The 15,547-nt window shown below is 39.5% G+C and overlaps 1 protein-coding gene across 2 annotated transcripts in view; it reads right to left on the bottom strand.

Annotated features, from left to right (window-relative positions):
- SYNPR (synaptoporin) overlaps positions 1-15,547 on the bottom strand; it is a 342,577-nt gene that overhangs the window by 128,762 nt on the left and 198,268 nt on the right. For both annotated transcript variants that reach the window (XM_032290375.1, XM_032290376.1), the window contains one exon: positions 12,355-12,479. In XM_032290375.1, coding sequence (XP_032146266.1) covers positions 12,355-12,479 — 125 coding nt within the window. The remainder of the gene's footprint in view (positions 1-12,354; positions 12,480-15,547) is intronic.

Raw genomic sequence — 15,547 nt, 5'->3', positions numbered from 1 at the left:
ACATTTCTCTCTGTTCTCTCTGGAGCAGCAGTGGCTGGGGTACTACCAGGGTTCTCAGCCAAGGTCAAGTTCTATGGTTCCCCTGTATTTTCATAGAATTTGAGGTCTAACTCTCTCTTAGGAAGCCTTATATTGGCTTTCTCATTTTGTAGGAAACTGAGATTCAGTGAGGGGCTCTGTGGTGGTCATCACCTGGTTGTTCTGATCCCATGCCTGGGATCTCAGTCAGGGGCCTGATCCTGTCCAGATGGCTTTCAGTTACATTCAGCCATTGGAAAACTCTGGTGGGAAACTGGAGGGCTAGAGCAAGGGAAAACCCAGGGGATTTCACCCCTTTCTCTTGTTGCTTTGGTGAGCATCTCTCACAGTAGCTGAATGTCTGCCTTGCTTCCTGAACTCACTGGATGCTCCTTTCACCATGTTCTCAGCTTCTGCCAGATAGGCTCCATCCTGGGCTCTAACATGACTACTTCCTCCCATTGTGCCTCTTGCCTAGGAATCAGTACATTTTTTGGGGAAAAAAAAAAAGCCAGAGAGTTAACACTTCAGGCTTTATGAGCCAAAAGACAAAGCTGAGGGTGTAAAAGTACTTATGTAGCATTTAAAGATACTTATGTAGTATTTTGTAGGTACTTATGTAGCATTTAAAGCATAAACATTTAGACCGGGAGTGGTGGCTCATGCCTGTAATCCCAGCACTTTGGGCTTTGGGAGGCCGAGGCGGGGGGATCACTTGAGATCAAGAGTTCGAGAAGAGCCTGGCCAACATGGTGATACCTCATCTCTACTAAAACTACAAAAATTAGCCAGGTATGGTGGTGCGCACCTGTAGTCCCAGCTACTCGGGAGGCTGAGGCATGAGAATCACTTGAAACTGGGAGACAGAGGTTGCAGCGAGCCCAGATCTCATCATTGCACTCCAGCCTGGGTGACAGAGCAAGACTGTCTCAAAAAAAAAAAGCCAAAACCCATACATATATGTATATACACATAATCCCTTGAACTGTAAAAGCCATTCTTCACCTGTGGTCCATATAAAAACAGTGTCAGGCCAGCCAATTCGACTCAACAGCTTTTCTTTGTCAATCCTTGCCCTACCCTTAGGTGTGGCTTCCCCTCTCCCCCTGTTGCTCATCTTCAGATTGCCTCAAGGACCCTTTCCAAATTATTCAAACCTTTGTACCTAATTCTCTACATTAACTTTTTGTAATTGAACCACCTGTCACGAGCTCTCTTTCCCTCAGTGGACCCCGACTGATTTGGGCAATGACTCATTTAAAATCATATTCCATGAAGTGAGATTATTATCTACTCCATAAATTTCTTATTGCTTTCTGGTCTTCAGAAATATGTTTGCAAACACATCTCAATGGAATTGTGTGGATTCCTCATTCAAGTCAAATCTGCTGATTGTCTTCTTGTGTTCTGACTGCTCACACAGTGATGAAAAACAAGTGGCTCCGCCTATAATCACAGCACTTTGAGAGGCTGAGGCAGGCAGATCACCTGAGGTCAGGAGTTCAAGACCAGCCTTGCCAACATAGTGAAACCCCATCTCTAGTAAAAATACAAAAATTAGGTGAGCATGGTAGTGGCCGCCTGTAATCCCAGTTACTTGGGAGGCTGAGGCACGAGAATCACTTGAACTGGGGAGGCAGAGGTTGCAGTGAGCAGAGATTGCACTATTGCACTCCAGTCTTAGTGACAGAGTGGGACTCCGCCTCAAACAAAACAACCCAAAAAACAAAAAACATAGTGGGTCCAAGGAGTGCCCATGAACCAATATCAGAAAGAAGAAACTTAAAATATTAAAGTTTGTACCTATACTGACCAACACTGCCTAACATCACTGAAAAAAGTGATGGAAAAACAAACAAACGGGACTGGGCTGTAGATGCACATTACCATTGGAAGTGGGGCATGGAAGACCATGCATGACATGCTACATATTATGTCTTCCCTCTGCTGCCTCCACCCTGGGCCAAGCCACTACCATCTCGTCCTTGGATGGCCACAGCCACTTCCTTACTGACCTTCTTGACTTCACCCCTACTCCATGATCTCTTAAGTGAATTTACTTTTATTAGCCACAAGCAAGATCTTTTACAAACATAAATCGTATGGCTCCTTTCCAGTGCCTTCCCATTTAACTCAACATCAAATCAAGTTTCCTCCTATGAGCCCACAACACCCTACAGGATCTAGCATCTGCCTCCTTTTTTGACTTCATCTCCAGCCTCTCTCCTCTTCCTCATTCCAATCCAGCAACACTGGTTTCCTTGCTGGTTCTCAAACTCTCCCCAAACTCAATCCTCAGGCTGCTGCTCTTGTCCTTTGCTCTTCCCACAGACATCTTTGAGGCTTTCCCTCTTTTAATTCTTTCAGGTCCACACTCAAATTTCATTTTGCCAGCAAGGTTTCTCCCCAACCAGCTAATCTAAAATAGTATGGCTTCTCTCTTTTTCCCTCTCAAGACTTTTACCGTTACCTGATACCTACTGGGATTGCATCCCTGCCTCTTTGGTGTCTCATGTCACTCCCCCCTCCACCTAGGAGCCCCTCTTTTTTCCCCCAGATTCCAGTCTTTTCTCTCTCAAGGCCATGCCCATGCTTTTCTCTTTGCTTAGAACATTCTAAGCGATGGTTCCTCTGAGTAGGTATTACTTGATCCTTTCCACTCCCACATATACTTATTTTACTTCTCTGCACAGTGTTCATTTTCTCCATAGAAGTGACAACTGTAAAAATATGTATATATGTCTATATATGTATATTTATTTATATTTCTCATTTCTTTGTCTTTCTCCCATCTCCAACTAATTGTAAATTTAGTGAGAGACGTAATCATGTCTACTTCACCAACCAGTACATACCAAGTGCCTATATAATTCAGGGCCTTATACACTGCAGGTGCTTAATAAAGAATTAATGAGAGTAATTAAATTATACAGGAGGAGTTCATTCACAGATCTAGGAAAAATGATTGAAGGGTCTCCTTATTGTATTAGAAACTGTTTGTGCCCACCCATATCTCTTTTGTTCTCACCATTTCTGTACACAATGATGGCTTTCTAATGTCAGCATTCATGAATTTGCAAGAAGACTTTCTTCAGCTGTAGGCACGTAGTTGGGCTGCATGCAGTGCCAGGGAATTAATACCCACAGGAGCAGCTTTTGGACAGTGACCAACAGGAATGGGGGGATAATTACCCGGCACCATCACCTGCCAGATGGATTTACTGTTGAAGGATGGTGCCTACAGTTTCCTAAAAATCTTAGATGCCCCAGTTTCCAACAGAGCTTGCCAATTAATCTGATTTTTATTGGCTTTCTTCCCTTCCCTGTCTCATGTCTCCATTCCTCACTGGTGCTTCCAGGATCACCTTCCAAGGAAGAAAACTACTTGCACTCAAATCCTAGTCTCAAGATGAGCTTTTGTGAAAACTCAAACTAAAATATCCATTCTACCAAATTCCCTACCACCACTCTCCTTTTGGGGGAATGCTGCAACAACAGTGATCCAATCTTGCAATTATACAGATTGAGAGGGGAGTAGTGGGGTGGAGGTGGGGTGATTAATTTGTCATTCACTAACTTTTTTCAGTTAACCCCTTTTATGCCAGCAGCCACAGCACATGTTTGGATCATTTTCTGTGATTTCCTCAAGATATTCCCTACAAATGATAGCTCCTCTCTTTACTGCAGAGACTTCCAAACAGGACTGTTATACTTGGTCTACAGCTGAATTCTGGTGCCAGTTTCTTTCACTAGACTCCCTTAATAACAACAACAATGTCAGCAACTCAGGGAACATTCAAAGTGTGCCAGACTCTGTACTACACAACTAACTCATATTCTCTAGTTGAATGGTTGCAACCACACTATGAGGAAGGTACTGGTATTATTGCCTTTTTATAATAAGGAAGCTGAGGCTCAATAAGGTTATGGGCCCAGCATGCTTCCTCTGCGCAATTCACTACCAGTCAGGGGGTTATGTCTTGCCCAACCACTAGGCAGCAGAGTTTGGATTTGGCTAGAGATTCACCAGTAGCTCTTTGGCCACACCACCTCTAAGTCTCCCAAATTCTCTGCCCCACAGCACCACCAGGTCTCATCATACAAAAAAATTTTTTTAAGGCAAACATTAAAATGAGATACTGTAGTTACAGAGTTTCTGAAATTTTAGCCAAAAAGAGTGAAACCCTTGCTGATGAGAAACAATAAATGAATACTTAAACGTAATTGCAAATGCAGCATTTCCTGAAAACAAAATATAAAAAATCGCAGCCCTTAACACTTATTTTCCCAAATTGGCTATGATGGTAAAAAAAACAAAAAAAATAAAAAATCTTTCTCATAACTACTCTTGGCTATGCATATTAGGGACAAAATGCTTTCTTCCTGACAGAGCTAGCGTTATGAGATAATGGCCCAAACTCCCAGCTTCCCTGGCATCTATGTGCACCTGCCCCCATGTTCCAAACAGTGGGGGAGAACAACAGAGCGAGAGGCTAGAGTCCTCAGCAGGGGAAAGGTGCTTATTCAGCCAGTGCCCAGATGAGCAGCCCTGGCTTTCCTTTCCCTCATTGTGGAAGCTCTTGTTGAATTGAATTTCACGGATCACAAAGATCAGACTAAGCCTCAGTCTCCTTCTCTGCTGATGCCAGCCTCCCAAGGATTGTGCTAGTGCCACTAAGAGTTCACCATTCTGTCACTTTGAGGGCGAGCTTTCATTCCCCCGTCAGTTAAATTAAAAAAAAAAAAAAAAAGGCTTAATAGTGATATATCCTAGGCCAACCCAAATAGACATTAAATAGTTAAAAGCAAGTTAATCAAGAGACAGTTAAATATGTGTAAACTTTAATGTTTTTATATAGGCAGAGGGAGGGTTGGGGAAGATCCCATTCTGGTTAAAATATAATAAACGGGTCATTTATTGTCTCAAGGGTAATTATGCCAATTAACTAGAATAAATATCTTTTCTAACACTCTAGTTTATTTTTAATTGTCCTTACTTGGTAATGAAATAAAAATAATAAGCCAAAAAACAATGTATTGAATGCCAGGTCTTGTTTTAAGCATTTTGTATAGATGACTCATTTAATACTCATAACAATACGATGAAATAGGTAACATTATTTCTGTTTCATGGATAAGGAACAGAAGGGATATGCAATTTTCTCAATATCATACAGCTAATAAGTAGTTGAGTGGAGGATTTGAACCTAAGTAGTCTGTCTCTAGAGTCCAAGCTACACTATACTGCTTCAGCTTTAACATTTGTAAAAAAGTATGCACAAGTGCGAAAAGAATATTTGATTCACTCATAATCTCACCACCTAGAAATGAATATTTTAACCTTTTCATGCAGTGGTTATGACATAACATTTATAAATATAACTGGTTTTTGTAGTTTACCCAAACTTTTCATGACAAAGGTTGTAAGGTTTATCACCAAATTTGGAGAATATATCTGGGATGGGCTCATCTAAAATACAAACATGTCTAACCAGATTTCATTTTAGAAGCCCCATGCAGCACCTCCAAAATCTCAGCCATCATTTGATTTTCAGAAAAATCTAAAGCTGACATTGAAGGACACCCTACTATGACTGACAACTGGGAAAAACCTACCACATATACTGATATATTATGGATAGAGAAAAACCACAATGGCTTTGTATGAGACTGGAACTGAAAACCAAAGGGGAAGTGTTGGGAACTGAAGTGACTGATTTCCAACCAAGCTTTTTGTTTGTTTGTTTGTTTTTGAATGAGTAATACTGTATTCAGAGTGAGAAGAAATAGGGGTTTACTCTATCGGTTGATCGATCAAGCAATTGATCAATCTACCCATCTAGCTATCTTCTTTAAAGATGGTAATGTTCTCACTCAGTGCCAATGTTTTAGGTTGGACTTCTCAGAAGTAGCCCCTGAGATGAAGATTTGAGTGCAGCTCCGTAGAGGATTCATCCCTAAAAACACCATTAAGGCAGTGGAGAAGTGAGATAGAAAAGGTAAAAAATGTAATAAAAGGTGTATTAATGATCAGGTTTGCACTGTGGATGGATCTGTCCCACTGGTACCTCTGGGAAACGGTATGGTACATGCCTTAATGTTACGCCCCATGAGGGATGAGGAAGTTGGGATTGTTATTTTCCAAATCACATTTGTTGTTGGATAAGGGTTGCTGCAGGAGAAATTATTCCCCAGCATTTCTTGCTTGCCCTGCCTACGGACCAAGCAAGTTCCTGTGGTGAGAGAAAGCCCTTTAAGTCATAGGGACTTGTGGCTTGGTGCAGTGGCCCACACTTGTAATCCCAGCACTTTGGAAGGCCAAGGTGGGTGGATCACTTGAGGTCAGGAGTTTGAGATCAGCCTGGCCAACATGGTGAAACCCGCTCTCTACTAAAAATATTAAAAAAAATTAGCTGGGCACCGTGGCGTGTGCCTGTAGTCCCAGCTACCCAGGAGGCTGAGGCAGGAGAATTGCTTGAACCCGGGAGGCAGAGGTTGCAGTGAGCCAAGATGGCGCCACTGCACTCCAGCCTGGTGCCTGGTGACAGAATGAGACTCTGTCTGAAAAATAAATAAATAAATAAATAAATAAAAATTAGCCAGGCAAGGTGGCGCACATCTGTAATCCCAACTACCTGGAAGGCTGAGACATGAGGATAAACAAACAAAATTTGGAGAATATATTTGGGATGGGCTGATCGCAAATACAAACTATGTCTAAGTAGGTAAGGGCTGTTGTAGAAATGTTGGCATGGATGGTGAGGAAATAGGAGAAAGGGGAGGCTACAGCAGCCAGTATAATAAAATAAGGCAAATCAAAGTCACTGTGTATATATAGTCTTGTATTCTCCTTTGCCACCTAATATAATACCAGGGATATTTCACATATGCTTAAATATTAAGAAAATAATTTTTAATGGGTACCTAGCATTTCATTTTACAGATGTACCACAATTTATTAACTGATGCCCTATTTATAATTTTGCAATCCCTAAATAATTTGACAATAAATACCTTTGTTCAGACTTCTTTCCCTATATCTCAAGTTGTTTTTAAAGGATAAATTTATCAAGGACAGTTTTGCCAATTATTTAGAACACTGATTGCTGATCATATCTAAAATAATGCTTAAAAACTGACAGCCAGCGATATTTTTATCTTGATGAGGTCTCAAGACATGGAAGTGACGTAACAGCTACTTTATTTTTTATTATAAATCTTCTGTTATTCCCTATATTTAGTTGCTCTCAAATGAAGGCAGGTTTTTAACACACTGAAAGTATTTTTTATTAGTTATTTGTCCAATGAAGGTAGTAAATTTATCATCATGTCATTCAATGAGCTAGTTACTCCTGAGAAACAAGAGGTGAACACCTTCTCTACAAGAAGGTTATTAACAAATTTAGTCTCTTTCTCCACAAATATTGTATCTTGAAGGCTTAAGATACACAAATTAGGGTCCTTCAAAACTTGCATTTTATTAGTCTGTGAGGAAATATACTGAATTTTTTTTCCATTCCCCAACAGCTTGGCATGCTTTCTCTCCCACTGAAATGTCCCATGAAAGCTTTTAATAACCACCATTAACTACATTCAATGGCTTTCTCTCATTTTTTCACTCCTTTCTTTCTTTGAAGTACTCAACTCTGCTGAATGGTAGCATACACAAAGTTTTCTTTTTCTTTCTCTTTTTCTTTTTTTTTCAGACTGGGTCTCACTCTGTTGCTCAGGCTAGAGTGCAGTGGTGGCAATGGTGTGATCTCAGCTCACTGTAACCTCCAACTCACAGGTTCTAGCGATTCTCATGCGTCAGGCTCCCCAGTAGCTGGGACTACAGGCATGAGCCACCATGCCTGGCTAATTTTTTCTGTGTCTTTAGTAGAGACAGGGTTTCACCATGTTGGCCAGGCTGGAATCAAACTTCTGACCTCAAGTGATCTGCCTGCCTTGGCCTCCCGAAGTGCTGGGATTACAGGCATGAGCCACCACACCTGGCCTTTTTATATTTCATTTTATTTTTGTTTGTATTTATTTTACCTTAAGTTCTGGGATACATGTGCAGAAAGTTTTCTTAACTTCTGAAAAACCTGAACTTTCTGAGTCATCCAACTTCTTTTCCATTTGGTCTTCTCCTATTGGTCTCTTTCAGTGACCCCTTTCAGTCACAAGTAGAGGCATCCTCCATAGTTCCCATTCTGTCTCTTTTTGTGACCTCTCTTCCTCCAAATGTGACTTCATGATGATGACTCTTAAAGCTTCATTTCCAGTCTTCACCTCACTCATCTTACATAGGGTTTAGCATGAAACGTCCTAATAGAAAATTCCCCTGTGCTTCTAACAAGCATCTCAAGCTCTGCATGATCAAATTCAAACCTGTACTCTCTACTTCAAAAGAGATTTCCTTGTTGTTTTTCTTTTGTCATCTTAAACTCCTTTTTATCCAACTTACAAGGAATTCAAAGCCTTCTATAATTGGGCAAAAATATGGCCTTTCTAACTTTATCATTTTCATCCATCATCAATTTTTGTTCTATTCACCATACAGCCTAAACTTTGCTTTCTTCTTTTTATTCAAATCATTAAAATTTTAAAAATCCAAAGGTTTAGATTTAATTGTTTGATGTCAAGAAAATTTTTCTCAGCTCAGTCTTCTCAATCAGTACAATAACAGCCTCCTTCACAGAGTCTGTGTAATACCTACATAATCTAATCTATGTCAAAGTGTCTAGCTCAGTGTTTGGCACATTGTGCCCTTGCAATAAGTGTTCACATATCTGTTCATTCATCATTCTGGCCTTCTCCATTACCTTTGCTATGAAAATGTTTGTTCCCATAGACCCCTAACCCTTCAACTCTGCCCTTCTGTCTTTTAGTCGTGTGTAAGTGCAAATGTTACATGACATTCCTAGAGTAGGCTTTCTGCAAATATATTAAGTACCTAAAAGTGACAAACCCTACTTTCCACTTCAGTGCATAAAGGAAGTACCAAAAATAGGGAATCTAGAACTACGCTCCTCCTAGTTATCAAATTTCACACCAAATGTAGTATATTATTGCAGATGAGAAAACAGTTAAGTGATAGCCTTTCATTTTAATCGCAAATAATAAGGAAGATAAGGTGACAAATGTTTTACGTCTATAACAAAATGACACATTGCTGAATGTCAATTATTTCTGATAGGAATCAGAAACACATACATATAGTGGTGTAAAGGAGGTACGCACTTTGGCACACATATTAGAAGCAGCACATTATTACTTTGTGAGTTATCTAGAATTTTCAACACTGACATTATCTTACATCTTCAAATATGTGTCTGATAACTGGTTAAGTAGCTTCCTTTGATGTATCATTTACAAACTAATTGTTTTGTTCAAATGACTTGAGTTTATTGTCCTTTTGGTCTTTGCAATACACTGAATAGTTAACAGCTACTGAATGTTCTTATTTTGTTTCTAAGATTATCATCATATCATTGGCATTGGCTTGTGACATTTTAGGAGAAAATAACTTTTTTAAGCATAAGCAGTGCTTTTATAATCACCTACTTCAAATTGCTGAGTTGTCTCGACATCTGCTTATTGCCATTCACCTTGAAAACACAGATTTTTTTTTCATCTACTTTAATCCATTGGGAGTTTCAGTTGGCGTTCCCATGAGTTATTTCTCTCCAGAAGCTGTGTCTTATCATATCATCCCACTGGAAGCCATAGGGTGACTTATTTTTAAGGAGTGTTTAAAAAATTACCAAGGTAACATATGCCTATTTTAATAACTCAGATAATACTGAAGTATGTAGAGTTAAAAGTAAACGTACGACCCCTACAAATCACAAATCCCTCCCCAGAAGTAATCCCTATTAACTGTTGGTTAACTTTCCAGACTTTATATTTTACAAATTTATATAAACATATAGGTGCATAAATTTACAATTATATTGTGCATTTACAATTATATTTTTTTCTTAACATGCTGCTACTTACTTTCCCTTTAGCAATACATTTGAAACATCTTTCTATATCTGTACATTCACTTTTAAAACTTCTGCATAGGACATATGTAAATAATTCATTGAGCCTGCTTCCTGCTGATGGACATTCAGGTTTGTTTCAGTCTTTTATTATGAACAATGCTGCAGTGCACATCATTACATGCATATATTTGTGTATTTAATATGAACACTTTTGAAGGTAGATCTCTAGAAATGGTATTGCTGGATTAAACAGGGTGTACATTTAAATTTTGATAGCTACTTCCAATTGTCTTCCAAAAAAGCTTTATCAGTACACATTATTTCCAGCCACATGCGAGAGTCTACATTTCTCTCCACTCTTTGTAATGTTGGATATTATCACTTTTTACTTTTTAATGATTTATATCATCAAGATCTCACTAACCATACTTCTTCTGAAACAAATGTCTTCATAATAACGTGTATAAATCCTGGCTTATTATTGAGATTTTTCCCATGTTACATGTTATAGATATGTACATGTACATGGATATTGTTACATGTTAAGGATATGTACATGGGTAATGGTACATGTTAAAATATACAAATGTAAAATTGAAATTGCAACCCTAGTAAATGGAGCCATTTTGGAATGGTGTGTATATCTCCTAGATGAACAGTAATGGGAGCAAAAGTACAAGACAGTCTATAAAATGAAATTGGCTAATTCTGCTTCCTTAACAGTAGACAGAACATCTAATGTGTGGTAAGAAGACTGCAAAACTATTTCTTGCTTTATCCTAGAATAGTGGTTTTAAATTTGTTTCTAGGAGACCTAGGGTTCCCAGGAGATCTCACAGGGGCTGGTGGGGAGTGGGCAGGTGTGTGGCAGAGAGAAGGCTGAGGAGGACCGGCTGGTAGCTTCAAGTTCCCTTCTTCTCCTGATCCACCTTTCTCAGTGACTCATATCTATTGTACACATGGAGCTTCTGAGTAAGATAATGTTTGAAAGAAAAGCTGTGCTCCTAAAAAATACAATGATTAACCATATTTGTTTCATAATCCAAGTAAAAATCTTTCAAATAAGGGGGTTGCTACAGATGGCAATATGTTTTGATCTAATTTCTCTAGTTGCCTTTCACTGGGCCAATCATTTGAACACGTAGTCTTGGCAAGAAATTAAAGAAGCCCAGTGATGGAAACTGTGCTTGAAGTGTCTTCTCAAATTGTATCCTTAAGCAGGAATTTTATGAAATTAGATTTTACCCTGCTTTCCACGGCCACACCAGCTCAGGTACTTGTTTCTAGTTCAGAGAGGTCTCCTGATTACTCTCCTCCAGTTTGAGGAAAAGACTGAGACTCCTGGGCTCTGATAGTTCAGTGTTTAGGGACTTGTTGCCTTATCTTGAGAGACTGACTTTCAAGTTACCTGCTCCTGCCATGTCTCTTAGTGGGAAATCACTGTAGAAGTCATGCCGAGCTTATGATTTCATGTTTAATGTTACTAAGCATCCCAGCCCTGCTGCCTAGCCATTGGCAATTCTCATCTCCTGTCCTAGATCCTGCATGATAATCTGTAAGTATGCATTGGCTTGGCCTCTCTCCTCCAGAAGTCAAGGGGTTGGTCCAGAGCTTTCAGAAATTAAGCACTTGCATGTCCATTTCCACCAACATAGCACAGCTCTTATTATTAAATTTCCAGGGATTACATGCTTAATATTTCTGAGCTTTGTACTCTCTTACTAGTTAGTTAGGAGAGTATCTATTTCAGCAGAGGTATTTGCAACTTTTGTCACTTCTACTCTTAAAAACCAGTAAGAATTTTGGTATCAATGCTACCTCTCTATGATGATTTATTGCGTATGAACTGAGTTATCTTTGTCTTAGACTAGAAACACTAGGCATATATATTAAGGATGTGTTCCATAGTATACAGACCCTCTGGGCTACTCAGCAGAAAAAAAAAAGTCTCTGCAGTCAAATGTATTTGGGAAACAATGTATCATTCTTGGTGAATCAAAATGTGCATTAGAGAGGCAATGTGCTAAAAATATTTCTTGAATTTATTTTATCGTATTTTACAATTATTTCTCTAGTCTCCCTTTCTTTTTCCCTCCCTCTTTCTGTCTGTAGCAAGTTTTTTTTTTCTTTTTCCTGTTTTTTGGAGGAGAGTCAATTCTGTCTTAAAGGCACACCTCATAAATCTTCCCAGTACCCACACTAGCTGGTGAGTGGGCACTGTGTTTGGGCATTCCGTGGGTACAGGCAGAATCCTTTCTGTTTACCCAGAAGTCCCTGGAAGACTGCATTTTTCTGAGACAAACCACAGAAGAAAGAAAGACCCCCTCTGTGAGACTAGCAAGCATGAATCGCCGTTCCCTACCTGAATGGGTAGGCAAACGCTATGTCGATGCTGAGGTTACTTTCTGTCTTGTTGACACAGTCCACACTCAGCCGCAGGCCTCCGGAATAGCCACCGCATGTTGCAAATGCAAAGATTGCAAAAAGCTGTGGAGAACAAATTAACAAAAAGAAGGCAGTTATTAGGATGATACTGCTTTAATGAGATATATCAAAAGGAGCCTAATGTCTGCATTGAGGGAAGTTATCGCACTTGGTTCAGCTGGAAGATGAAGGTAGAATGGAGTGAGGACTGGGGACATGGTATCTAAAATAATAGTCTGGCAAGCGACAGAAATGTGGCTTGGAGAATGATTAAAGACAGAGACAAAACAGAGCTGTGTTGGGTGTGTAAAGAGCTGTCACGCCTCAGAGGGCAGAGGCATAATCCTATAGTCAAAGGCTGGAAAGCCCATCACCAACTAATGGTTAATAATGGATGTTTCCAGGTAGGAAGACGTGGGAGTGTATCCTGGCTTTCTTCCCTTTGTTTGGCTATATTTTCTACCATAAACATGATTTGTCTTTTGGAATAATATGTATCAATATTTTGAAGTCATGGTCAGAGAATTCTAGAGCAAAGAGTCTGAGGATGAGTAGGTGAGTTTCTAAGAGGTGCTATTTTAGAGCACAAGATCTCAGTATATTTCAGCTTCCAGCTTTCACTGGTGGTTACATTTTTGTGTGGTTGCTTTTTCTAAGTCAACTATTAAAAGTTTCAACAGTTAATGTCATGGCCTGTCCTGGTGTAGAACATGAATGTGTGGAGAACCAGGCACCAATAATTAGGAGAAGGGACTCTGAGAAATCTTCTAGAAAGAACAGATGCTTGGAAGATAGGAAGAGGGGACATAAGCAAATGCTAAGCTTTGTTCATTTCATAATTTGGCTAAGTTCAAAAGAATTTCTTGCTCATTTCTAAAGGAAGTCAATCAAATGCACCTGATACATGCTGCAAAATTCCGATTTATCACAATTTAATTTTAGAATTCAGGTTCTTACAGTAGTTTGTGGTCACTATTGAAAACACTAGATCATTTTGCATAGTGAGAGGAGTTATTGCACAGAAGTCAACTGGGGTCAAGGGCTCTGGAATGTGACATTGGGAAAGCTGCTTAATTTCCTCCTGCCTTGATTTCCTCAATGAAAAATAGCATTGATGAGAACTCTTCTGGGTCACTTTGCTATTTGTGGTGTGACACAGACAGTTGCTGTGGACAAGAAGCCTGATGGAGCTGGCAAGATCACCAGGTCTTTCCAGAAAGTTCAGAAGGTGAAATGAATATTATCTATAACACCTGACACCTCAATCTTAATCGGGGTAGAAAAACAGCCTCAGAATGGTTTTGTCTCAATTGGCCATTTAACTTTAATAGGAAAAGACTGGGTAATGGCAGCAAGGCATTGTGAAACCTTCACAGGCAAAGCAATATTTTGTGGGTCATGTGTGTCCGTATGTGTGTGTGTGCGTATGCGTGTGTCAGTTTTAAGTAATTGGTTTTTAAAATCTGTATTTTAAAAAAGGGAAGAACTTGACCAAAAGATATAATGATTGTAGTAAGAGTAAAATGTGTTAACATGTGTAAGCATTTAAAACAGATCCTGGCACTCTGTGAGCTCTCAATAAATGTTAACGAATATTACTGTAAGTAGCAGATGCTCCTTAATCAGACGTTCTGGGCCATAAAATAGGAAATTTGGACTTAATCCCTAGATAAATCTGTCTGGCTATCTGTCCCAGTGAACCAACATCCAAGAAGTCCAGAAAAACTGAGCTTCTTGACTTTGTTAGCTTTCGTTACACAGGATTTGACAAAAGCTATTCCAGCTCACTCCACAATCTGGGGTTGACCACAGAATGCTGAAGCTGAAGATAACCCCATCTTTAAGTCCCAGTGGACTGGCTTACTTCTCATGACCAAATGTTCTCTTCCTGTAAGTATTAGCAGTATTAATAGAAATAAAGAGAAAGTGAATTTTATGGTTCAATGCTTAATTCTAAGTTTCATCAGACAACACTGGATGTCCCAACCACTTCTGCCACGTTAAGATAGCATCTCTGGTAAGAAAAGAAATGACAGAGTGTGGCGCCCCATGCTGTGGCAATGGAGAAAGCCCTTTCATCTCCAAGTTTCCTCATCTGTAAAACAGGGATATCTCCTATGTCTCCCTGAATTGCTGAGAAAACTAAGTGAGATGGAATATGTATCTACATGCTACCCTATTACAATTCATGCAGAGATTTGTGTGATATTTACATTTCTCTGGGGGCAGGAGTCCTAAGTGTGTGATAGGCAGTTGTGTACATAAAAGTATGAAGGGATTGTACACTGTGGCCATTTTAAAGTGTCTACTATGGGTCAAGTATTATGCCCAATGTTTAACATACATGGTTGTATTTCACAGTGCCAACAGTGTTGTGAGGCATGGGTACATGAAGCTTAATATTCCTGTAGGAAAGATATGGTAGAATAGCATAATTGTTTCAAAACGTTTCATTCAAAAAAAAAATCCTTTAGACGTTAAAATGTAGCAAACTGGGATTGAATGATATAAAAACAAATCTTGTCCATTTCAGTGCTTAATAACTGTAAAGAAACTACCTTGGCGTTTCATCTTATATTAAGTGCTTTATATACAGTAAGGTATTATTAATGCTGTCATATAATAAACTTAAGAAGGAATGATAATTATGTATTTAACTAGTTTAAAATGTTAGATACATGGAAAGGAGGTGTCAAGACTATTGATGCCACATACACCACAATTTTTTCTTTTCACTTCTCTTGAACGCTGAAAACACAAGGCATTGTAATAGAGTTAAATATGGTACCTATGGGCTTTCTGGTTACATTTCTCCCTTCCCCATCATTCTTACTGCTGTAAGGTACATGGATGTGCTTTGGTTAAGGAATAGTCTGAGGCAGACATCCAGGCCTGCATGACTCAAGAAGTTTACAGTGCAGGCGCACACTCCACTAGTTATATACCCTGTTTGTGTAAGCTCATACTTAGCTCAAAGCCACTATTGTCTGGAAGATATATAACTGCCCTGTTGATCTGTGCTCTTGGGCTCAACATGGCTCTTGTGCAGGTGCTGGCACCCAGAGAGAGAGCGAAGCTAGTGACCCCTGTAAGGGACAATGATCGTCTGCCAGACAGACAGGAGGGGAGCC

The sequence above is a fragment of the Sapajus apella genome, unplaced genomic scaffold (genome assembly GCF_009761245.1).
Source record: "Sapajus apella isolate SASKATOON/1434 unplaced genomic scaffold, GSC_monkey_1.0 scaffold23, whole genome shotgun sequence".
NCBI classification, from domain to species: Eukaryota; Metazoa; Chordata; class Mammalia; order Primates; family Cebidae; genus Sapajus; species Sapajus apella.
The sequence above is the reverse complement of the archived record's forward strand: the minus strand, read 5'-3'. Positions and strand labels throughout refer to the sequence as shown.